The following is a 25,711-nucleotide window of genomic DNA, read 5'->3' as shown; positions in this document are numbered from 1 at the left end:
CGTTTCTAAACGCCACCATCTCTGTAGCCTAGGAAGATGCAAACTTTTGGATTTTAGTGAAAGTGATACACATGAAAAAAATAAAATCTGAGTACTGTATATAAAATAAAATCCACTTCATTCAACTTTCTAAAGTAGTCAATATTTAATTATTCATTTATTATCTATACAAATATATTTATTAAGAGGAATAAAAATGATAAACTAAACAAAAAGAGGGATCTGTTAAACTTGACAGTGAAGATGTAAAGAACATTTTTAACACACCAAAAAAATGCTGAAATTTGTGTTTACATTATACAAAGCATCAGTTTTTTTGTATTGGTTTGATGATGATGACTTTTAGCTGTAATCCAAACAGAAAATGGAAGAAAATAATAATGAAAAGAGGTGCCTAATCTGACCGAGTCTGGCATTGACTCAGCATCCGTTACCTTGTTCGGTCAAGGTTTCTCACGCGTTGAACCTTGACGCTTTTCTGCCACATTCACGCATTCTTACACTCAACTTACACACACCTTTCTTTATTTAATCCAAAAACCACTTTCCACGCAACATCTTCACACCATTCTCCCATCTTCGTATAAAACCTCACTCTTCACACTCGCTTCTACAAACCCTTAACCAAAACAAAATTCAAAACCCACTTCCAAAGCTAGTGATTCTCAAAGCTCAAATCTTGAATTATGGGTGTGTTCAGTGAAGACCCCAATCCAATTGTGATCCGTGAAGTATGGGCATCGAATATAGAATCTGAATTCGAACTCATCCGGGAGCTGATCGATCGCTACCCTTTCATCTCCATGGATACTGAGTTTCCTGGAGTGATTTTCCGGCCGCATGTGGACCCTACCAAACCCTACAACCACCGCACGCGCCGCCCTGCTGACCACTACCGCCTCCTCAAGTCCAACGTTGATTCGCTCAACCTGATCCAGGTCGGTCTCACGCTCTCTGACTCTGCTGGAAACCTTCCCGGCGACGACAGGAATCGCTTCATCTGGGAGTTTAACTTCTGTGACTTTGATGTGGCGCGTGATGCCTACGCGCCGGACTCCATCGCGCTCCTCCGCCGCCAGGGGATTGACTTTGAGCGCAACGCCACCAACGGTGTAGATTCCACACGCTTTGCAGAGCTGATGATGTCTTCAGGACTCGTGTGCAATGATGCGGTGAGCTGGGTCACCTTCCACAGCGCTTACGATTTCGGGTATTTGGTTAAGATCCTTACCCGACAGGATTTACCGACCCGGTTGGAGGAATTTTTAAATGTTGTGAAGGTGTTCTTTGGAGATAACGTTTATGATGTGAAGCACATGATGAGGTTCTGTGATACACTCTACGGTGGTTTGGATCGGGTTGCACGGACGCTCAACGTGGACCGCGCCGTAGGGAAGTGCCACCAGGCTGGGTCAGACAGCTTACTGACCTGGCACGCGTTCCAGAAGATTGTGGATCTTTATTTTGTCAAGGATGAACACCAAAAACATGCTGGTGTGTTGTTTGGATTAGAAGTTCTTTGTTAATTAAAAAAATATTATAAACATAAATAATAAAGATTCAATTGATTGATTATTTATTGATTTGTTGTTGATGATGATGATCTAACTTGCTGCTTGAATGCAAATTAAAACTTGACTATTAAGCATATTACAGTGTTAAGCAAGGTATTGTAAATGGCATAATGGCATGTGGGAAGTTGCCAATCAATGAAAACTTGACAATGAAGTAAATTACAGTGTTACGCAAAGTGGTGAATATTATTATTCTCAAGGGGTTGATTTTCATTTATCAGCATGATCATGTGCAGGAACAGAAGCCTTGTGATTGAAAGTGAGTTTATGTTCAACTTTTTAGGATGTCTGAGAACATAAATGGAAGAAAACTCTGCTGCTGATGCTGCTAATGGAAATTGTTTGTACTTGTTTCATTGGTTTCAGCCTACTGTTGGCTATTGCCAGAGATATAATTGTGAGTTGGTGTTGCTTAGTAGATTTCGCAGAATCCAAGGGTGCCTGTGGCTGTAAGTAGATTGTGCTGTGTTTTTTGTTTATAAGTCCTTACATTTTTAATGCAATTCGTCTCATTACTTTGATAAATTGTAAACAGTTAAATATTCTCAATGTAGAATGATAGTGGTAAACTCCATTCACTTTGCAGATACCCATTTGATTATTTTGGATTTAATTCTGGATATAGTTCTTACAAACAAACAATTCTACCGACATGCCATTTCTCAGACTCATAATTTGTTTTTAAAGTTGTATGTCGATTTTTCAAACTGGTATGATATTTAGCTTTTGGTTAAGTTAAATTAGATTAAAAAAGTTTATTATTTTCAAGATATGTTCTCTGTATAGGATTATCCCCTCATTTCAAATGGTTGTGGCACTGAGCAAATATGCTTGTGATTGTTCTATGATCTTAAGGAAAATTATGTTTATGAGTCAAAGAATCTGCTGATTGTAAGAGGGGCTCTGAAGTTACTTTTAAGGTTTCTTTAAAGAATTCCTAGTTTCATGGACTCAGATACGAGACAAGTTGCCATAATATGTATGTTTTTGTTTAATGCTTGTGTTGTTTGACCACTTACTTCCTTGAATTTTGCAACTTGTAACTTTGGTTTATTTTTAACTGGATTTTATTTTCTAAATTTAGTACTATCAGTTTTGCTTCCTTTTCTGATATCCACATAATGGTTTCTTGGATCTTCTTTCATATTTTGCTGCAGATATTTGTTGCAGATGTTCGAAAAATTAGTCGCTGATTAGTCTGGTTTTCGGTGTCATTCTGAAGACATTTTCTCTTTAATTGCGTAATTGGATTGAAGGAGTAAAAGATATATGCTTAAGGAATGGTGCGAAGAGGTATTGTTCTTCCATTTGTTATTCGCTTTTGATGCTTATACTTGATGTTCATGACAGGGGAAATGAATCATAGTTTCTATTCAGATCATCACGAGTTTGTGGTCAAATTGGTTAGGTGTCTGTATATTTTTTTTGCCCTGTTTCACACCTATACACTGGAAATTCGCGTCGTCTCTTGTTCTCGTGTACTTTCACATACAAAGGTTGACAATTTGGCTACAAGGTTCAATCAAGTTATTCCAAATCATTTTATATAATTCAGTTTTTTTTAATATTGAAAATCAATTTTTAATTAAATCAAATTACTTAAAGGCATCAATCAAGCAATGTGTGGAATGTTTGGACCTCGGAATCTGAATAACAAAAAAACAAAGAGTAAACGTGGATGGTAGATATAATATTTATTTGGTGGCGGCCAGACATAATTTAACCTTATTTTAGTGAAGTAGATATTCCTGAATATATTATTAAACATGTCCAAGTTTCACGTGCTTCTTAATCCCTGTGGCATGTTTGAACATTCAAACCAGGTAATGATGATATGAAGGTCAAGGTTACCCAACCATAAACAAACACCTCATTGAATCAGTCACCGCTATTGGCCTTCCAGAATGATATTTTAGAACAAGAGATTTGTCGTTAGGTTGTTGACATTTTAAACAAGAAGTTTAGGTCATTCCAGTGCTTTATATTCAAAAAGTTTTATATTACTGTACCGTAAGGTGATACGGCCAAAACAAAAATTAAATTTTATTTGTAAAAACCACCATAAGCTGAACATAATGAGCTGAGTAACATAAGTCGAGAAGTCAACATTCAGACATACATGGCCCGCTATCTCTATGTCTTCAATATATAAACATGTTAAGGTTGTAGGATGTTGGGTTGGACACAGATATAATATCCTCCAGAGTATTCGATTTGGGTGGAAGTGGGATTACACGGTTAAGACACTTCTTAACGTATACGGTCCGACTAAATATATGTCGACCCTATAGGATGATGTATGTTCAGATCATGCTAATAAGCCAAGTAGTATAATTACCATCCAAAGAAAGTAAATCCAAGATTAATTTATTCAATTTAATTAATAGGTAATTAGGTCAACTAAATTAAAGTATAATCAGATAAGACTCATGATAAAAGGCACATGCACATTTTACGAAATGCATAATTATATTTTCTTTGACATTGAATATTTGATACTTCGAAGTGTCATTTATAGGGGGACTTCTCATTTTTTTGTTAGTGACTAGAACACGAGTTATTTTTTAAACGAAGTTTGTAGACCCTTAAAACTGTTTATGAGATTTTACAAGATATATTTTAATTTTACTAGAACAAGAATATACAAGTAGAGATTAAAAATAATAATAATTTATATTTAGATTCTTTTTCCAACTTATTAAAATACCTTTTTTTTAAGATGAAATCATATCAAAATCGGATTAAAATTGTGATGGTCAAAACAAATACAAAAATAATATTAAAAAATATTATCGTATAATTTGTAACTAAATGGTTAGTTCATAAGAAGTATTTTTCACTTTAATTTTTTGACTTTTTAAATTACGGATAAAATAGGAGAAAAAAAAAACTCATTTTCTTTGTTAGAAAACAAAAAAACAAATTCGTATTTTTATAATTTTTCTTTGACTTAAAACTTCTTCCACTAATATATTGAACTCCTTTTTTAACAAATAGAAATTCAAGTATTCTAAGTTTCACGTTTGATCAGATAGAAAAATGTGTTGTAAAGTAGATTCATAAACATGTTAAATTAAAATTGACTTAAATGTTATATCAATCTCTTTCAACTCATATTTTATTTGTGTCATGTCTTCGTAGCTTAAAAGATTAGTTACTAATATCAAAACTGATAATTACTCTTAGTAATCAAATAAACCCACATAAAAACTTTTAGAAGACTAATATATATATATATATATATATATATATATATATATATATATATACGTTCCAACAAAATTGTTTTATAGTGTAATTTATCATGCTACTCTTAGCTTTTGTTTGTTTCGAACTATTTACAAACAAAAAATCAAATGTCATTCTTGTTTGTCTTCATAAATTTGGAAGGATTGTACGCGTAGAAAAGGGAAAGGTGATAAGTTTAAACTCCTAGCATATATGAAAAGAAATGATGAGAAAGTCAGATCACCATATAAAATTACTCTCGTGTCCTCGTTTTTTATGTTTCTCCCTTCTTTCAAGTCCTTATGCTACGCTGAAAAAAAAAACACCTATGTTATATTTCAGAAATAATAATAATACTAATCATTATTACAATTATTATTATTATTTTTATAATAATAACTATAATAGTAATATTTTTATAATCAAGGTAAAATGATAATTTTTTATTTTTATCATTAAAATATTTTTTAAATCTATTACATTTATCATTAATTCTTAAACTTTCATAAACTTTTGTTTCAAATTCTTTTATTTTTCATCATTTTTTAATTCAAATAATCTCACATTTATTTATTTCTTTCTTTCTTTTTTTTCTTACAAACACTCAAGTTTACTCTTCCAAATCCATTTTCAGAAACAGACACATAAAAATTTCAAAGTGTGAAAATTAGTAATTCAATTTGTCTCCATATAAAAACTAGTGAAGACTAATTATATATAAAATTTGATATTCATGAGATTTCAGAATCCAAGTTTCAGAAGGAGAACAGGAAGCTGCGGTTAATTAATTAATATGATGAGCGTTGTTGTTGGATGAGAAATGTTGTCCTAATCGAATCAACCCATCTGCTAATAATGCTTTCTTCACTCAAAAGATCAAATTAAAGGTACAGTGTTAGTTAAGTTTGGCCATTTGTAGTTGCAGCTACGAAATTAGAATTAACACCTTCCCTTTTAAACTATCATTCTCTTACCCTATTTGATTAGATACCTTAACCAACTATTGATTACTTTTCACAAATAACTACCACAATTATAATATATTAATCAAGTTTTATTGTTAAAGATAAAAAGACCTAACTATCTAATTTGAGAGAAGTGAATCGAATATGATGGTATCTTTGGAAAAAGATATAATATTAACGAGACTCACTCAACTTTTTCATTTGAATTTTCAAAAATTTTACTTCTAAACATAATTTCAGATACATTTCCATGAAAAATTTGTGAAGAAGACTAACGATTTATTTATATTATATTTATCTATATCGATTATTAAGATGAATAATTGACTTTAATATTCTTAATAGATCCTTTTAAGAAAAAAATATCAATTGTTCTGATATATTCAATCAATTTCACATTGTTTAGAAGTCAAGTTTTTCCTCCTTCCATCCTCCGCAGTACATTTTAAAGACAAAAATGTGACGGAGTTTCATATTTCAAAATGAATAATACCTTGAGAATACAAATAGTTATTCCTATCGATCCTATTAGACGAACTTAGATCGAATCAGAACATCAGTAATAATCTGAATCTAACTCACATAAAATACTAGTTTTAAATCAAAATTAAGACGCAAAATTTTAAGATGTTTAACTTTTTCTATTTCACTAATATGGAATTACATTCACAAGTAATCCAAAACTTTAATCTAATAAATTCATACTTATTTCTCTTTATATATCGTTTATTTTGGTCATCTCCATCCCAAACGTGAAACTTTTGAATCCATACTTTAATTTCTTTAATTAAATATATTTATATATATATATATATATATATATATATATATTAATGATCATTTCATATTTAAAAAGTAGCACACACAAAGAAAATATCTCTTTTAAAAGTGATACAACGACCTGCGATTCTGAAGCTCCTCCGGCTTTTTATACTCATCAACCAAGTCCCCAACTTGAACCCCACATACTAATTTCGTGCATTACTTACTAAAGAACGAAGAAGGAGCCAAATTAAAACCATGATGTTTACATGCATCTTCATCCCACGTGTGAATTCAATGCCTGCACATGGCCTAGACACATGTGAGGCCTATCTAGCGTAAGCTTCCATTGCCATGGAGTGTTCATGCAATCACAAACAACCTCCATAGACACCACCAATGAAAAAACAATACAACGTCAACATAATCATGAACAAGGGACACAAATATATCATCCTCGTTAAATCAAATCATAAAAGGTTGCGATAAAATCACAAATCATGTAACTTTCTTAAGAACTATGAAGTCTATTGGATACAAAGTGGAAAGTTTTCACGAGAGTAACTTTCGGAAACAGTTCTGGTTTTGAATCCAATAATCATTAAATAACTTTTAATCTGTCATCTAGATTTACTCTTTCTCACTCCGGTGTGGTCATGATCACTTGCTCTTTTGAAGGGGGCTCCGGCGAGGGCTCCGGCGAGAGGGAGAAGGTTCAGACGCAGCCGGAGTGGTGCGAACGTTGCGAGGAAAAGCTTCTTCGCAGATGGCGTTGAAGGCTTTGACGATGACGTGGTGGTGACATGGTGCATTCAGGTGAAGAAAGCACTGCAGAAGATCTTGAAGATCGTCCTCTGACTCGATCTCTTTCTCAAAGATCATTTGGAGCATGGAGTGTCGGAAATCATGATACGGGTTGGAAGAGTCCTTCTCGATGGCCACACTGTCCACAAGAGGGCTTCGTTTGAGTCCAACGTTGTCGTTGTTGTTGATGTTGTTGGGATCATGAAGAGTCTCGGATTCGGATACTGTGGTGGAGGTGAACTCTTCTTCATCTACGTGTTCCATTGAAGTGGTGGAAGAGGCCTTGCTGCTAAGGTTGTTTGGCTTTTGATGAGTGTTATGAGAGATTTTGGGTTTGGGAGTCGGTTCATGCACTTCAGAGGCTTTTGATTTGCTACAACCACAGCTTCCGTTTGCTGTGAACACGGTTCTGAGAAGGCTTTTCTTTGTGGAAGACATGAACCTGGAAAGTTGGTTAACGTAAAGAAAGAGGGGTAGAATATATAGAGGGAGAAAAGAAAACAGAGTGTAACAGAGGACTCTGTTTTTGCTTAGTTTGAGGTATGAGAATGGACAAAAGAGGAAGTAAGTTAAGTTGGATAGTCCAAGGTAAATGGGGTGTTGGTAGGATTCCTTTTCAAACTAACTTTGTGCTGAGAGTTAGAAAAGTGAGGTACAAAGTAGATAAAGTGGTGAATTAAATTAGTGTCCTTGGAGAGGAAGGTGGGGTTGCAAGTGTGTGTGAGTCTCTTTCTGAAATGTTTGGTGAAAAAATGGGGGTGGAGTTTAAAGAAGGTGTTTATGAAGGTATTTTGACTTGACGTAGGAGAATTATAGGAGCTTAATCATTTGATGAATCTTGAGGGAGAAAGTTGTTAAATATTTTCAACAATGGCTACACTTTGATGATTCAATAATAACAGAACAGAGAACTCTAGATTTTGAAATGGTAATGGTGCCGTCCTTGCGTTGTTGAATTTACAATAAACTTGTTGCGTAATAAAAATAGGAAAATTACTTTATACTAAAAAGGAACACTCTTTTGTTAATAAAGTTGTCTTCTAAGGAAACAAAACAGGTTTCTTCCAATATGTTTTCTTCTCTGTTTTTTTGCCGCTCAAGCTTTGTCTTTTTGTCTTGTCTGATACTGTGGAGCATAAAATTAAGCTAATTGTTTGTTAAAATAGAAAATAAGTTACTAATAACCAACTTAAATAGCTTCAACCAGATACAAGCATGTAAAGAAAAATGAAAAGTGAGTTATTGGAATAATATATTGATGAATTAATTGATAAATATATATTACATTGAATAGACTGTGTTTTTCTATGTTAGTTTTGGAAAATAAGTAAAAATAACATTTTATATAGAAAACTAGATGTAGCAAGGCAACATTTTCTTCTTTCTCAAAGGGACATTAAAAGAGAACATAGCCCTGGATTTAGACAAATTAATCTTCAAGCTAGATTCCTTGCTAAAAGTATTAGCAATGAGTTTAATTTGTTTAGCTGTAACTTTTGTGAAAAAGTAAAATACAATCCCTAAGTAATAAATGAGATAACTATGCTTAGTACTCCAAAGTCTTTTCTCAACTAAATCATTAACACCTAAATTAAGTTTTTTTTTTCATGAAAAATAAACAAAAATATAAGGAGAAAGAGATAAATTATTCCTTTTAAAGTATTGACATTTAGGAATTAAAATGGAATAGTTTAAAAAAATCACTACATTTCAATAAACTTTAAAAACTACAAAAAAAAGGTCTCTAAAAATAGTTTATATTTTCCCCCTTAATTTATTGTTTCGAATAATTCTTTTTATGTTATCACTAACATGTAATTTGATATTTGTATTTGCATTCAATTATAACATAAATAAAATTCTATTTTTGATAATCTTCAAACTAAAAATATTGAAAATATTAGCAATGAATTTAGTCTGTTTAGTTATAGCCATTTAAAAAAAAAAAGGGTAAAGCACTGAGTAAATAATAAACGATGTATGGTATAACCATGTTTACAAATAGAGCGGTGATACTTTAAATGTTAAATACATCCAAATCGCCATATTAAAAATTAATATTTTAATTAAACTTCTTTTATTTTGTAATTTTAAATATCAAAATATACTATTATGATAATTATCAAGTTGTTGTAATTGTTTTAGAAGTGCTGAACCATAAATTTTCCCCCAAAATTAAAATAGTGTGTCTTTCATTTAGTTTATTAAAAATAAGTAAAGGACGACTAACCCGCATAAGCTACTATGCTCAGCCCATCTTACATATACGAGAAAAAATATATTTTTGCCATTTAACTTTTAGTAAAATTTTGAATTAATTTTTCTTCGAAATTTTGATTCAATTTAGTCTTTCAATTTTAGAAATGTATAAATTTAATTTTTTTAATCAAATTTTGTTAAATTTGTTTGATGTTTAAAACATGTTTCATGATAATATTTGAGTTATTTACACTATTTGACACATGTTTATTTCAGTATTTGCTAAGAAACGCGTTTAAAATGTTAAATAAACTTAATAAAATTTAATTAAAATGACTAAAATTTGTTGAGAAATTCATTCTTAAATATGATGAACTAAATTGATTCAAAGTTTTGTAAATAGACTAATTTCAATTTTCACTGAAAGTTGAGTAAAAAAAATAAAACATTTTAAATTTTAAATTATTAACAACTTTTACGTTTTAAATTTTGAGTTTCTAAATAAAGTGAGGATTTCCTATAGATAAAACAGTTAAAAGTAAACATTTAGAATTAATTATATATTGTATTGTAAATAAAGAAAAAGAAGCATACTATCAAGGTTATATATGATGGACTTGGATAGACTAATGCTATTGTGTGATTGAAAATTAGTCCATTTAGTCTACGGTATATTGTAATGGATAAATAATCAGTTTAGTATAATAATATTTCATTTTTCGTATAATAAAAAATAATATTTTTGAAATATTGATAATTTATTTTTGGATGTCTTCTATAGTTAAAGTAATAGAATACTTATTTAGCTTTTCATAATTGTCATGTGTTTATATAAAAAGATTAATTAATGTTAATATAGAATTAATTTTAAAAAAATTAATAAAAAATACTTAATATTTATTGTAGTGAACCAATTTACATAGTCAAAACTTTGATAGTATGAAGTTTTTTCTCAACCAAATGATTAGTACCCAAAGAGTTTTTCTTATATGCAGAAAAACAAAAATATAAAAAAAAAAGTGAGAAATGAAGTTTTTACAGCTATTAACCTTTAAAACTAAAATAAAATATACTAAAAAAAGCATAATTATTAATAGGTAAATTTTGTCGATAATATTTCATCGATAAATCAAAATTATTGTTGAACAAGTGATGGTTAAAAAATTGTTAATAAATTTTACTTATAAATATTTTATTATGAATAGAATAAAATCATCAAGAATTATTGATAACCACAATCTCTTAATAAATTCTGTAATTTTTTTTTATCTTCCACCTCTAACACAACCTTCGTCATTGTCACCTCCTACATTGTTGTGGTTGTCTTTGCCACGATTTTTTATTTTACTCTTTCTCTTTATTCTTATCATTCGTCTCTAATTATTTTGTAACACATATTTCGTCAAATGTTGTGAAAATTTTGACACCCATTATATAATAGAATTTAACAATATATTTTAAAAAAATTACACACACATTTTAAAAAAATTTAATTATCAGTGAATTTTGAAAAATTAAATTGTTAGTGATTTTTTAAAAGATTTAATTATCAACAAATTTTAACAAAGAATTTTAGAACAATTAAATTATTGGTGAATTTAAATAAATATTAAAAAATTTCAATTATCAACGAATTTTAAGAAAAGTTAAAAACAGATTTATCAATAAATTTTATCACAAATCATCTAAAACGAAAACTTGATGTCGATTTTATCGATAGAACTTATTAAAAAAATTATTACTGAAAAAAATATTAATCGATAATAAAAATGTTAATCTATTAATAAAATTCATTTAAAAAAAATATTTGTCAGCAATAAAAATTTTAAAATTCATTGATAAGACTCGTAAGTAAAGTTTTACCGAAGAATTTTTTTTCAAAGTACATGATGGCTTCAAAAGAGTTTATATATTTCAATAAACTAAAAGTGTTTCAAAATAGTTGTATCAACATATTATTTTTGTATTATTATTAAAATATAAAGTAATATTTTTATGTAAATTTTAAATTTTATTTAATAATTAAGTTATATTTTTAATGATGACTTGTAGAGTCTATCTTAAAAGAGAAAAAAAAAACTTTTAGAACTTCATTTTAAATTTATTGACATGTAAAAATCAACATAAAATTCTCTTACACTTTCAAAGGCAAATTCAGAAATCTTATTTTTCTATTGCTTAAAAAAATCAAGTTTGGTATAAAATTTAGAAGATGATTATTTGTTGGTCAACATCTATAATATATAAACCATTAGTCATCGATAAGTTTACATGTGGCCCTTCTTCCATCCTTTGCTCTCTTTTTTAACGGCAAAATAATAAGTCTTGCCGTCTTATCCATAACTAGCTTTGAGTTTTGACATTAAAGTCTCACTAACTTCTTATTTTCTTTATTAGATGCATGAACATCTTGTTCATTGATTATGCTATTAGGGCTCAAATCATTCCATAACACCTATATATGATGTGCATGCATATGGAAGATTTACCACTCTAAATCTCAAAATTGAATTGGTGGGTCAATAAATTAATTAATTTGGTCATGCAAGGAGCGTATTGTGCTTGTTGGAAGATCAATTTTTAAACATGATGTAGCATTAGTTCAAGGAGCTTAGAAAGCAAAGCTCTATCTCAATTATGTCACCAACTTTATCTTTAATGTTAAGCTTTTCATTTAGTATAGTATAGCAAACACAATTTGCAATTCAAATTTCATAACACATAAGGGATTTTAATAAAGGTGTCAAAGTGGGTCTGGTCAAAGCGGGTCTAGCCCGCTAAGCCGGTCCGTCGGCCTGCCAGTCCGCCAAAAAAAAAGACTGGTTGGGTTGGAATTTTCAACCCGTTAGCCTGTTTTGGTTTGATCTTTCTAACCCATCAAATTGGCTGGTCAAAGACAAGTCAGTCCGTCCCAAACTTGTTGACCCATTTTTATTTATTTTTAAAAATTAAAAATAATTAAAAGAATTAAATTTTTATATTATATTTTTTTATAAATGTAAATATGCAATATTATTATAATTTAGACAGTTAACACTTACAAATTAAGTTCAAATTATTAGTTATAATAGAATAATTTAACATGTAAATATACTAATTATTTTAATGTTTCCAACTAAGGATATTAATTGATCGATTAAAAACTTAAAAAATATTTATAGTTAATATGCTCTAAATATAAACAAATTTTATAAATAAAAAATTAAAATTAAAAAAAAAATAAAAAAAGTGGTAAGTTAGCACGCGACCCACCGATGGATTGTAATTTCTAGCCAATTTTTCAGTGACGGGTCAATCCGACCCAATCCATTTTTTTCACTCCTAAATTTTAATTAATTATCTCATTTTGATAAAAAAAATGATATGAAAAAGATATTGAACTAATTTTGTTTACAATATCTCTATATCAGTATTTATAATTTGTGATGTTTCTTTCAAGAACAATCCACCACTTTAGAGAGTCTTGATAAAGTGAAGAAAAATATGCTTTGTAGTTTAAGTTATTATTTTACCCTAATATAATTGTTTGGAACCACTTGTCTGGGCTTGTTATTATCCTGGAAGACATAATCATAGAATAATACTGATGACATTAGCATTAGTAACGTAGGTTCTGACTAGATTTCTACATATTCCAAAGGAAATAAATATTGGTGCAATTTTCCCATTCTAACTTTGATATTTCCTTTCTTGTAGAAACCTTGCAAAATCATCCATGACCATGACTTGTAAATTTCACGATAGATGAATATTACCACAAACCAACATAAAACTTATTTTTAATCTTTAAAATCATAAAAACATTGATATTTTTTATTAACTTCATAAAAATATTTATTAATTTTGACAATCTATTTTTATTAACATTCCTAATTGATTATTATTTTATCTTCTTTATCATTCTCTCTCTATATATAGAGAGAGAAAGAACTTTTATTTTGTTATAGAGAAATGCTTCTTTGACACCATGAGTGTCATTTGATAACCCACTTTTAAAAGTAAGTAGTCATTAAAAAAAATAGTAAAATAGTAAGTATAAAATGAATGTAAAAAAAAAAAAATTGAATGTCAAAATAGCATGATCCTTTTGTTATAACAAGATAAAAAATTATGATTATTGAAAGTCAAACCAATCGATGTTTCTAATTTCAAAATGTTAAGGCAGTGCATTCGTATATCTAACCATAAAACTATGCCAAAAAGTATTATTATAGTCCTTTCAACTTTTTTTCTTTTCTATTTGGTCTTCTTCTAACTTCTTTTTCTATTCAATTTTTTTTCTTAAGTTTCAATGTTTTCATAGTGCAAAAAGAATGTCAATTATGGCTATTTCCTTACAATCATAATTTGAAGGTTTAAATATTTTTTTTAACTATTGTCATATTTTTTAACGTGGTTCTCATTTAATATTTGTGTTTAATTAGGTTTCAATTTTTATTAATTTTGATTAATTTAGTATTTTTACTAACAGCGTTTAAATAGTTGACGCGTGTGAACAGTGCAAGTCACTTATTCGTTCATAGTTTTTTTTTATATATTTTTTTCAATTTAAAATAAAATTGTCTACATGTCAAGTTAGTATTGTATCACGTGTCAATGTCAGTGTTACATATCGTTCATGATTATGTCATTGTTTTTTGTTAAACTCAATTTATATATTCGTTATTTTTCTTGTCCTAATTTTTGTTAATATTGAACAATTTTGTCACTTCTAAATTGAGACTAAATTTAATTTTTATATGAATGTTATGCAAATATTTTTATTAAAATTGACATTTTTATTGAATATATGTTAAATTCAATTATTAATTATAAGATTTATTTATAAATCGAGTATAATCCTTATATTAAATTATTAAATAGAATATAATTATTAGTAAATCACAAATTTAATATTTTAAAAATATTAAAAAATATAGAAATATTAAATTTATGTTTTACTTGACATTTAAAAAAATTAAGAATATTAAATTTATGTTTTACTTGAAATCTAAAAATATTAAAAAATATCAAATTTATGTTTTACAAATATTAATTTTATGTTTTACTAATTATTATATTCTATTTAATAATTGAATTTAAGAATTATATTCAATTTATAATTAGATCTAATAATTGAATTTCAGAAATAATTGATAAAAATGTGAATTTGAATAAAGATATTAGTATAATATTTACATAAAAATTAAATTTGATGTCAATTTGAGAGAGACAAAATTGTTCAATTTTAACCAAAATTGATAATGAATTGAATAAAAATAAAATATAGAGATTGATTTGAACAAAAAAAAAAATACAACCTCAAATTGATATACATGATACAGACATTGACACATATCATGATATTGACTTAACACATAAAACAATGCTAACATAATATTGGACAATTCTATATAACATGGACTTCACATGTGAAATACACCTTTCACATATATTAATTTTTTTAAACATTGTTAGCGAAAAAAGATTAAATTAACGAAATTAAAACTTAATTGAATACTACAACTAAATGATGACCACATTGATCCAACACGATAAAAAAAAAAGCCTAATTTTTTTTTAATCAGGCTTGATGAAAACTAAATAAACATGACTATAAAAAAGCTACACAACCAAACCCAAAAACTAAACAAGAGTAAAATATTATTTTTTCTATTAATCATGGATCTTAAAATAAAGTATATTTTGAAAATAAAATATATTAAATTGTAAACTTTACATTACTATAATAATTTCACATGGCTTAAGCTAACTCTTTGGAGAATTTAAGATGTGATGGTCAAATTGTACTTGAAGATGTACTCTGCTCACCTCACCCATGTGCTCTTGCATCACTTTTTCTATTTTTTTTTTTAATTTCTATGTATTGTTATCGATATAATACATAAATCCAATATCTGTTGTCATTTTAATATATAAGATTTTAATAAAACCTAAATCCTTACATGTATTATTCTTTAAAATCTCCCATTTTGCACCAAAATAAAATCCGAGTTTATGAGTAGATACATAAACGTTTACATGTGAAGAGATGATAAAATCGTCAATAAAACAAATCTATAATATATAAATAGATATAAATTTATATTCTTAGTTTTTATAAGATTAAATGATATTTAAAGTCCATTTCTTAATAATAACTAAAATGAATCAGTTGAAACTATAATTATTTGACTGAACAGTGTTAATGATAAACACATGAAAAAAATTAAGGTGTTTGTTAATAATGTTTATGTATTAAATAAGTTTTTTTTTTTTAATTTGTATACATTTTAATGAAAAAAATGATAATAATTTATTTTCACTTGTTTTGAAATTTTTAAAATATAAATAAAATTTCATAGTTGAAATTTGAAAAAAAAAAAGTTTGTCTGAGAATATTAATCATTCAAATAAAAAGTTCTCTTTGTTTCAGAAATAATATAAACTAAATTAATTTTTATGTTTATAATTTCTTTTACTTTACTAATCAATAAAATTGATCTAAATATTATTCTTAAAATAGTTATATAATAGGATTACGCTAATTTAATTTTTAAAAGTTAGTCCAACAGGGGATTTTTCCTAAATTAAAGTTTTTCTGTACTATGATTGGTTGTGAGACAAAGCGTCATTTCTGGAATTTTCTTTTAACACCCCTATCCTCTTCCTGCATATTTGCATACATTTTTGGAATAAAAAAATTATTCTAGAATTCTAAAGTAAAACCTAAATTATACAATAAAATATATTTTAAATTGTATATGTAAAAATATATTTTAAGAATGTATTTATGTATTACATAATTAAAAATGCATTTTAAATTAATTTAAAATATATTTTCAGATCTACAAATATATTCAAAATTGTGTCCTCTAACACATGTTTTTGAAATTTATGAAAGAAAAAAAACTATAATAATATCGTAAATGTGCAAGAATATCCAATTGCGTAATATCAAATAATCATTTATCTGGTAATTACAACAAAGTCCATTTGTCCAAAGAACCAAAAATACACGTTAATAAATCCCATTTATAAACATTAAAAGAAAACTTAAAGAATGAAAAAAGAAGATGCAGAAATTGAGAAAAGGTGAAATAATTGTGCTTGTATTGCTTGCTACGTGTCTTTCTCTTGGGCTTATTTTGGAAGCCCATTCCAACGAACAGAGAAGAACTATGCCACTGAGTTCAACAACTAATTTATGAACTGATATTTTGTGTCACCGTTATCATTTTACTATCTTTTTCTCTTTGTTGGCTCAAGTGAACTCACATAACATAACACTTTCTGTTTCTCATTTTCTTTTTTCTGCTTTCGATTTTGATCATCTCATAGCAAATTGTTCGAGCATTAGGTACAAGATTTGTGAGGGCCAATGATGACCACATCGCTGCTTCTCCCATCGCCCTCTTGTGCTTCTATACTCAGCAGAGGAACTCACAGAATTTCTGGTTCTGCTTCATTTCACAGACTCAAGTATCGTGTGAAGGGCTTCAGAGTGCAAGCTCTTAGAGAGAAAACGGAGGAAATTGAAAACCCTTCACAGGCATCTTCACCTGAGGAAGTTACAAAGAAGTATGGCCTTGAAGCTGGACTTTGGAAGGTGCCCTTTTCAATTTTTCTCGTCTATTTTGGCTTATCTAGGAGTTTAAGGTTGCTAGAAGATTCCGGTTTCGTGAATCGTAGGTTTCTTGGTTTTGGGTGGTTTCGTGTTTGTGTGTAATTGCTGATAAGCTGCCTCGTTTTCTTGGCTTCAATGCTAAGTGTGTATTGGTTCCCACTTAATTAAGTATGTTGCAAAATAGAAGTTCAATTTGGATTGAACTTGGAGAAAAGTCAAAAGTATGATCGAAGGATATGCCATGATATATGATTTTATTGCTGAGGTTTTCCGACAAAGAAAACAGAAACCTTGAAAAAAAAAATAGTTTCAAAACAGTGAGGCAAAAAGGACTAGTTTTGCTTGTCAAAATTTGCCTTTAAATACAAAAAGATGTGCCACTTGATCAAATTATTTTATTTTTTCAGTTAGCCTGTGAAGCCTCTGTTTTTATCCCTGAATTGTAGATTTTCTTTCCATTCCCTTCCTTTGGCCTCGTTTTATTTTACCAAGTTTGGGGAGCACATGATGGGGGGTTTTGGGTGAATTTTTTCCTTCATGGAATGTTAAGTAATGAATCAATATTCAATATTAAATAAAAATGGTGTCTTGCAGATTTTCAGCTCGAAAGAGGAAGGAAAGGATAATTCTGAGGAACAGAAATCAAAGGCTGATCAAGCCAAGGAATTGCTAGCAAAATATGGAGGAGCATACCTGGCTACCTCGATTACACTGTCATTGATCTCTTTCGCACTTTGTTATGCACTAATTAGTGCTGGAATTGATGTCCAATCTTTGTTGCAGAAGGTGCAACACTAAAACAAAACCTAATGTAGATTGCAATTTAATTGAAAACAAAATAATTGATTCGGATTAATGAATTGCGTGTTTATCTTCAGATTGGAATCTCAGCTGATGAGACTGGCGAAAAGGTTGGTACCTTTGCTTTGGCATATGCCGCACATAAAGCTGCATCTCCAATTAGGTTTCCACCCACAGTGGCTCTTACCCCGATTGTGGCTGGTTGGATTGGAAAGAAAGTTGAGAAAGATAAGTAGCTTGTAGTGATACCTTCAAATGTTAAACAATGAACACGCTTCTCTTCATAGTATCTCGAATTTTATCACCAGATGAACATTTGTTTCCACACTTATGGGCATGTACATTCTTATTATGTCTAAAAAATAATGAAAATGATGTTTAATAATATACATTGTGTATGCCAATAACGTTATCATAATTCGCTTGCATGATTGCATCCACCAGATTAGTAGAATCGCTATAATATAACCCATAATAAGTTATTGGTTATTGGTTATAGTCAGTGAATCATTGGATTATCGAGGGACAGAATAGCGATAAGGTAATTGCCAACTCACTAAAACCGTTAAAGATGATAAGCCTAGGAACATCACTCTTCCAATTTTGCATTCCGAAGTTTTTTATTGCTTGCAAAACATAAGACATGGAGCTAAGTACTACGAAGCCAAGAGTAAAAATAATATACAAGGATGGTTTCAGCAAAGCATCAAGATATTTTTTTCTTGAACTAAGGTCCCTTGGGTTATGTAATATTTTACTATACAATGAGCCAATTGATTGGCCACTCAGTTCCTCGGACTAGCTTCTTGGAGAAACATGAGAAAGCATCTTCATGGAACCTTCAATCCAACCGCCAGAATTATGTAGAGAGGATACAAAAGGAATATGGATGGATGTCATAGGTTCTCAGCGGGAAAAGGAACATCACGTTCACTTTTATATTCACAATGCATCGGAAGCTTCAACCTCCAGAGGGTTTAGATGTAGAAGACACTTCACCTACATTTGACGGATGACTGGGGGTCGAAGTATTCTCGCGAGTCATACAGTAATCTTCCTGAAGCGGATCCAATTCATTCCATTCAACTCCAGCTGTAAATGTAACAATGAAGATTTAGAATATCACCAAGCCTGAATTCCTTTTTTTTTTTTTTGTGAAAATCCCAAACCCCTCCCCTTCCAGGTGTGTGTGGGTGCATGATATCTAAAGAATGAAATGGAGGATAAGAAGTTTAGGGAGGATACGTTCTGTTCTCCACATGTCAGTTATGCTAACATCAGCATCTGATAAAAGCCAGTAATCAGCTTCACTCTGCAAAGGGAAAAAAAGTTTCAAATAAGCTCCTACACTGGCGCTTTTATTTCTTTTATCAGAAACAATACTGACTTCTTGATTACAAGTTACAACAAAGAAACATCTGAAGCGCGATACGAAAAACAAATGCCTCACAGAATGAGGTGATACTCACAGCAACATCTGAAGGAACAATCTTCATGATCCCACTCACGAAATCCTGTGAGGTAGTAAACTCAGAACTTGGCCCAACATCTGGTCCTTGAACATCTATGCCTTTCCCTCTATCCTCTGGAACCACTGTTGACTGATGTTTGTTAACATCTGGACTGGATGGAAGTTTGGGTGCAACATCAACACCATTAATATCTTCAAACTTCTCTTCAAATTGACTAAAATGACAAAACGAAGGGGAGGTCAGGAATCTAACTGTATTACATGTTGCATGAGAAGCATTATTGCCTCATCCGGCACTGTCATCTACCCATTCCATTGCAATAAACCCTTGAGGTAACTGATTTTAGAATCATAAAAAAAAATACCTAACAAGGTAAACATCTATGGGGCCCATTGTGCTTCTGAGGACTATCCTATATCTCCGCTGCGGATAATCAACAGCCTAATAGAAAAAAGGGGGTTTAAGATGAGAAAAATGCAAGTGATATTTGATATTTAACTTCTACTTAATTCTTCATGCCCTCTCAAATTACCTCGTCAGGATCAGGGACCTCCAAAGTGGTGCCATGAGGAGCTTTAATTGCTATCAAGGTCTCGTTCTGGCAGTAAAGACTACGAGTTCAATAAACATCCAAAAAAAAAGTTTATATTGTGACGCAAAGAATGTAGACGAAGAAATTTACCTGGAAGCAGGGCAAATTTTTTATATCTTCCTCAGTAACAAAAAGCAACCTATGAATGTGGAAAAGATTAAAGAAACACATCAAATATAGTTATGCACACAAAATGGCAGCCAAACAACACAAAGATGAGTAAAGGCAAAATGAATATTACCTCTCATTGTTTTCATCTTCACTGAGCTCCCGCAGTCTTTCTTGCATCTCCCTGCAATTAATTAGAACACTAAGTGGTCAAGGCATGGTCCAAAAACATTATAGTTGAATAAGCCAATGAAGATAAATATGCCAAGGATGGTTCCCAAACCTTATTTGTTCATCTAACCGGCGCTCGTCCATTGTTAAATTTTCAACTTCTGCCTGCAGATGAGAAACAGAAAGAAATCAAATGCCAACAAAATTTCAGGAATTAATATTATCTGTGAAGTATAATATAAAATAAATTATACAAAAATTCAATCCCAATACCCATTGCAAAGCAACTTACTGAAATTCAAGTCAGAGAAGGTCTGTAATTTGTTTCAATCAAAATAAAATGTTTCACAGGCTAGCACATAAAATGATTTGACAACAGCTAGATCCAACAAGAAAAAATGAAAGTTTCTTGACAGGAATCCATAAATTGAATACATAATCGGGCTTTATATGTTCCAATCCAATGATACATCTCCATGTGAATCCCAAGCAGAAAATTGAATCATTTCTAACCTGTAAACTGGCAAAACTATCATCAGCCTCTCCCGGTCTTGAAACATCCAGTCCCCTTATCAATATTCATCAAAGGGGTCAGTAAAATAGTTTAAAACTTCAATAACTCAACAATTATGAGAAGGATTGAGAATAGATATTCCTACTTCCACTGAATTCGGTTCTTCAGTTTCTTTTCTATAAGGCCAATCCCTTCAAGAACGTTTGTTATATCATATATCCTTCTCTTTTGCACCTGTAGATACCAAAAAAAAGAAACATCAAATTATCAAACATTACAATATGGAATCACAAGAGCATATGAAAATATATTAACCTCTAACGTGTCTGCAGCTTTATTCAGATCAAGGATACCATCCTCGGCTTGTTTGATCAAATTGATGAACTTCTTGGTCAACAGACCTATTTTTTATGAAAATGATATATGCAGTAATTAAAAAAAATGTATAGCAATTTTCTTTCGTCAGTAAAACATATTGAATGAAGGGAAAATTACAGTTAATCTACCAGTAGTTTCACCATTTTCAAATGAACCCACCAGACTTTTTTTTTTTTGTAAATGAAATCTCCTCGACTTTAGTTTAACTTGAAAACATTAGCTTCAGTTAACTTCAATGTCAATTCAACATTAACTCATCCTATCCATCTAAGGCATGGTTGGTTGGTTTGATTTAAAAAACTAAACCAAACTGTAATCAAAACTAATTAAAGAATCAGTATACAAACCACACCACGTTTAAAAACCAGCTCTCCAAAACTGTAATTAAACCCAAGGGTGTGATCCTTTATGCTGCAAAACAATCATGTTGATGTATCTGCATGGTATTAAAAGCGCTTCGATACGGAGGATAGCAATGACAAGGAGCGTAACAGAGCAGGTTGTGCCTCTGTTGGTACATGGTAGTGGTAGAGGAATGTGTAGGTTTAGGAGATTTTGGTTAAGTGACAGAGATTGAAAGCATGGACAACAACAAGGAGTCGGTCAGCTTCTAGGTGAGTGGGGGTGTCAGAAATAACATTTTCTATATTTTAAATTAGTTGAATCTGGTTAACTGAATCGGATTTGAAAGTAATTATCTCAACAGCTTTTTAGATAGAAATGGGTTAGGCTATTAGAAAGCTAAATACAATTTGATTCTTCTAGGTGTGGTTCAGTTAAGTTTGCAATTCAGTTTGGTTTTGAGTTGTTCCTTACCCATCCTTTTGGACCCACCAAAGTGGCTTTTATTTCCAGAGGGTAATGCATAAACTAAACAATAACTTTGGAGGGTAGGGTACGTTTTGAAAATATTAAACCAGAATGAAATAATGATAAAATAAACAACCAATGTAAATGTTGATTGTATAAATTTGTTAGTGTATAAACTACAAGTTTTTGGTTGAGAGGGTTTAATACACAATGAAAGTTGAGGCCACTAAATGAGAAAGGATGAAACTACAAGAAACCAAAGGGTAATAATATAACCATAAAAAATTGAATAAACAATAAACCTTGATGATCAACAATGAAATACAAAAAGCTATAATACCTAAAGAGCTGTCATAACGACATGGACCAGCAGGAGTTAGATTATTGCCAGAAGGAGAACCTGCCAGTTTACAGAAAAAAAAAAGTATTTAATTTTTTGCATGCCAAAACACAGGTAAGTAATTGTGGTGTATGTTAGTTGACAAAGAACCAAAATATGAATTACATGCATTTTCTTGTGATATCTATTAAAAATAAAAACATATAAACCTATTATACAATGTTTGGAAGATGATATTCACCAATATTTGAGCCTGGAGTTTGAGTTCCAAGTCTGTTGCATTTTGTCATCCTAGAGGATTTGCCACCCTTCCCTGTCTTTCCTGATACAGGTGTACGAAAAGGACTATTAGCTGGTTCAGTGGATCCAGGAGTCATCCTATCACCAGAATCAGCTTCAAAATCAGCTGCTTCACTCTTCCGCTTCAATTGCTGAAATGTGAAAATATACTCATTGAAATCAATAGAAATGACAATAGACAGGAGAAGTAGCATAGTAAGAATTACATTTTCACAAATAATTCACATACTATAAACCATAATGGACAATCTATATTTGGGTCCAAAGCATTGCAAGAATTTAATTGCAAAGTAATATTTAATTAGAATGTTCATAAAGCAAATGAAAGAATAATTCAATACTATTATAGAGATGCCCATCACAAGAGTATGCATAATTCATTCTTTCACATGATCACTAACTAATCTATTGCTAGTTTGTAATCATTTAATGAGAAACCTTTAATTTGAAACCCTTTTTTCCCAGAGCCCTAAGGACAAAAGGACTAGGCATGACACAAGCACAAATATGTATAATTGCTTTCATATGAAAGTAAGAAAGGCACCCCCAAAAGAATGTCACAAAAACTCAGAATTCGTAGTCAAGGAAATGGATAAAGTGACTGATCTGTGATCAAATCAAATGCCCAATAACCTATAAATTTGGTAGACTCCAACTTCAACATTTGGTTGAGTACCCCAAAAGAATGTCACAAAAACTCAGAATTCGTAGTCAAGGAAATGGATGAAGTGACTGATCTGTGGTCAAATCAAATGCCCAATAACCTATAAATTTGGTAGACTCCAACTTCAACATTTGGTTGAGTAAAATGATTCAAATAAAACATAAGCAGGCCAGAGCTAAAAAAGTACACATAATTTCACATGAAGTCAATGGGACTTTCCAGAAGTACTTCAAAGCAGGTAATACAACCAATAAATTCCCCTTCCACTTCCTCCGGAAATTGACCAATTTACAATCACACTGTGAACTCAACTTCTGGATAATCAACAACCACATCCATTCAAGTTCTTCATTGCTCTAGTCACAAACTGAAGAACTTAATATCACCAAAGAGACTAAACAGAAGGAACAGTTTATAACCTTCTATACAAAGATATCAACCAATTAATTCCATACCCTGTATAAAAACAAGCCACACACACATTATATTTCCAACTCTCAAACACCCTAACTTGGGAAATCAAAATTCAATCACAACTACCACTTAACAAACCCCAACCAAGTTACAATCTAGCTGCAGTGTCACCTATAAACTAATTCAACGACTAACACCAACAAATTAGCAACTCAGTAACTAATTAAACCCTTTAATTGAGCAGATCTCTGGTTCTCCGCAAATTCTCCGAGCCACCACGAGCACTGAACCACAACACCCACTCTAACAACTCAACAGCCACGAAAATAATAAAAAAACCTAAAATATAAAAAACAAAATTAGGGAAGCACTGACAGGAGTCTTGACGACGACGGCTTCAGCGTCGAGGCGGCGGTGGTCAGGGGCGAAGCGGTGGTAGTCTCCGGCGGCGGCGAAGGGCGGTTTCATGGAAGAGAAGGGGAGTTGGCGTTTCATGGAGTGCATGATCTGATCGGGTGGGTTGGAGGAGGCAGTGGCGGTGGCGGCAGCGGAAGGAGCGCGCGGTGCCGACATCCGCCTCACGGAAGGGGGGATCGGTGCGGTTTGAGAGTGATAATTGGGGGAATCGGAAGGAATGGGAGAGGAAACAAAGATCTGAACGATTGTTGAGTCGGAAAATAATAAAGCGGGAGAGAGAAAGGAAGGAGAAAACGAGGGAAAGAGAAAAAAGAGAGAGAAGAAGAAGAAGATGAAGAGAAGGGAGGGAATTTGGTTCGGATATAGATGTGGAGGGAAGCACTTACTACAATAAATTCCCAAATAAATATATTATATATTATTTATAATTATTACTATTTCTTTTCACAGAAAAACAGACCAATTATTATTGTTATTATTAATATTGTGTTTTGTCTACTCATTCCTATTGTAAGCATTATTTTAAAGAGGAAACAAAAGAGTTTAATTTTCATGTATAGAATATGCAAGAATTTTACCTTAATAATTAACTAAAAAGCATATTCATCATCATTATATCAATGATATTTTTAAATCATCACTATAAAACTTAACAAAATCACTGTATACCAAAAACTATGATTAGAGTGAAAAAGACCGAATTGGATTGGGCCAATTTATAATAAAATTCAATAATTCGAATGAAATGTATTAAGAATATTGAACTTCTGAAGTAATTGATTTTAATTTAAAAAAATGCAAAAAATAAAAATAAAAATACAATAAAATCTACAATTAAATATATAAACACGTGCACTATTTTCTTAAATCAAAAATAAAATTAATATATAACTTTTTCTTAGGAAAAAATAATTTATAACTATAATATATCAATAAGGAAGAGACAATATACTCATTTAAATATGTCGGAAAAATATAGCGAGTCTTACATAAATAATATTTTGTATAATATATGATAGTTTTTATTAAGTATTATTTCTATTAGAGATTATTCCTATATATCACTAACGTTAAAATTTAGACAATTAATGAAATAAAAATTAAGTTCAACCATTATATATTAAGATTAATAGTGTAAATTTTTTTTCTATGGTATACCAATAAAAACTTCTATTCGTACACTTTTAGAATTATTAAAGTAAAAGTTAATACCATTATTGCATATGATCATTTATAATTGGATAATAATGTAATATTAATTTATATGATCGGTGTATAACTATTTTTCTTCCAAAATTTAATTTTAATATTCACACTATGAGTCAGTTTAAACCAAATTCTAATTTTATCTTAATTATCTCTAATTTTAAAAGAGCAAGAAATTTGTCATTACCTTATACCACTTCTAATCAATTAATCACACTATCACTTTTGTAATAACAGTTCTCTGAAACTTTCCCAGCTATTAGATTAAAACAATTAATGTTTAAAGAGATATTCAATATTATCTCCCACTTAGTTCTAATAAAAAATAACTAGATTGGAGCTCGTGTTAGATAGCAAATAATTAAAGTGGTGATTATGTAACAAAC

At 30.5% G+C, this 25,711-nt stretch overlaps 4 protein-coding genes across 14 annotated transcripts; 2 read left to right on the top strand and 2 right to left on the bottom strand.

Annotated features, from left to right (window-relative positions):
• The first annotated feature begins 554 nt into the window (after positions 1 to 554).
• LOC114169437 (putative CCR4-associated factor 1 homolog 9) lies at positions 555 to 3,124 on the top strand. Of its 11 annotated transcripts, none has more exons than XR_003600935.2 (4): positions 555 to 1,494; positions 1,811 to 1,833; positions 1,941 to 2,023; positions 2,732 to 3,124. XR_003600935.2 is itself a non-coding variant. In XM_028054582.2 (3 exons), the coding sequence occupies exons 1-2, from the start codon at positions 687 to 689 to the stop codon at positions 1,825 to 1,827; spliced, it is 825 nt and encodes a 274-aa protein (XP_027910383.1). In that variant the 5' UTR covers positions 555 to 686; the 3' UTR covers positions 1,828 to 1,833; positions 1,941 to 3,124. The 11 variants fall into 11 exon arrangements, 3 of the variants coding, with proteins under 3 accessions (XP_027910383.1, XP_027910385.1, XP_085525181.1); XR_014986544.1 differs by having other exon boundaries at positions 2,161 to 3,124; XR_003600936.2 differs by having other exon boundaries at positions 1,796 to 1,833.
• Positions 3,125 to 6,967: 3,843 nt separating this feature from the next.
• LOC114169159 (uncharacterized) lies at positions 6,968 to 8,045 on the bottom strand. The gene has a single exon (XM_028054198.2). It carries the CDS (start codon positions 7,769 to 7,771, stop codon positions 7,190 to 7,192), a length of 582 nt encoding a protein of 193 aa, XP_027909999.2. The 5' UTR covers positions 7,772 to 8,045; the 3' UTR covers positions 6,968 to 7,189.
• Positions 8,046 to 16,689: 8,644 nt separating this feature from the next.
• On the top strand, positions 16,690 to 18,326 carry LOC114169501 (FAM210B-like protein). Its single transcript, XM_028054675.2, has 3 exons — positions 16,690 to 17,120; positions 17,733 to 17,924; positions 18,017 to 18,326. Exons 1-3 carry the CDS (start codon positions 16,893 to 16,895, stop codon positions 18,173 to 18,175), a joined length of 579 nt encoding a protein of 192 aa, XP_027910476.1. The 5' UTR covers positions 16,690 to 16,892; the 3' UTR covers positions 18,176 to 18,326.
• Positions 18,327 to 18,540: 214 nt separating this feature from the next.
• On the bottom strand, positions 18,541 to 24,486 carry LOC114169500 (transcription factor E2FB-like). Its single transcript, XM_028054674.2, has 14 exons — positions 24,078 to 24,486; positions 22,566 to 22,755; positions 22,325 to 22,384; positions 21,112 to 21,197; positions 20,942 to 21,030; positions 20,796 to 20,850; positions 20,395 to 20,447; positions 20,245 to 20,295; positions 20,094 to 20,142; positions 19,944 to 20,009; positions 19,776 to 19,852; positions 19,409 to 19,625; positions 19,185 to 19,251; positions 18,541 to 19,031 (listed from the first exon to the last, which is right to left on the bottom strand). The coding sequence occupies exons 1-14, from the start codon at positions 24,273 to 24,275 to the stop codon at positions 18,901 to 18,903; spliced, it is 1,389 nt and encodes a 462-aa protein (XP_027910475.1). The 5' UTR covers positions 24,276 to 24,486; the 3' UTR covers positions 18,541 to 18,900.
• Positions 24,487 to 25,711: the final 1,225 nt, after the last annotated feature.

Source organism: Vigna unguiculata, chromosome 11, assembly GCF_037176805.1.
Source record: "Vigna unguiculata cultivar grain cowpea cultivar isolate G323 ecotype 2 chromosome 11, ASM3717680v1, whole genome shotgun sequence".
Lineage (NCBI taxonomy): Eukaryota > Viridiplantae > Streptophyta > Magnoliopsida > Fabales > Fabaceae > Vigna > Vigna unguiculata.
This window is presented reverse-complemented; position numbering and strand designations above follow the sequence as displayed.

Bases quoted from the DNA above. Each gene is read 5' to 3' on its own strand.
- LOC114169159 (XM_028054198.2), bottom strand. From the start codon at position 7,771: ATGTCTTCCACAAAGAAAAGCCTTCTCAGAACCGTGTTCACAGCAAAC.
- LOC114169437 (XM_085669055.1), top strand. From the start codon at position 687: ATGGGTGTGTTCAGTGAAGACCCCAATCCAATTGTGATCCGTGAAGTA.
- LOC114169501 (XM_028054675.2), top strand. From the start codon at position 16,893: ATGATGACCACATCGCTGCTTCTCCCATCGCCCTCTTGTGCTTCTATA. The intron at 17,121-17,732 runs GTGCCCTTTTCA...GGTGTCTTGCAG, and splicing joins TTGAAGCTGGACTTTGGAAG to ATTTTCAGCTCGAAAGAGGA. The intron at 17,925-18,016 runs GTGCAACACTAA...GTTTATCTTCAG, and splicing joins TCCAATCTTTGTTGCAGAAG to ATTGGAATCTCAGCTGATGA.
- LOC114169500 (XM_028054674.2), bottom strand. From the start codon at position 24,275: ATGTCGGCACCGCGCGCTCCTTCCGCTGCCGCCACCGCCACTGCCTCC. The intron at 22,756-24,077 runs GTCAGTGCTTCC...TTCACATTTCAG, and splicing joins CCGTCGTCGTCAAGACTCCT to CAATTGAAGCGGAAGAGTGA. The intron at 19,252-19,408 runs GTGAGTATCACC...TTCCCTTTGCAG, and splicing joins TTGTTCCTTCAGATGTTGCT to AGTGAAGCTGATTACTGGCT.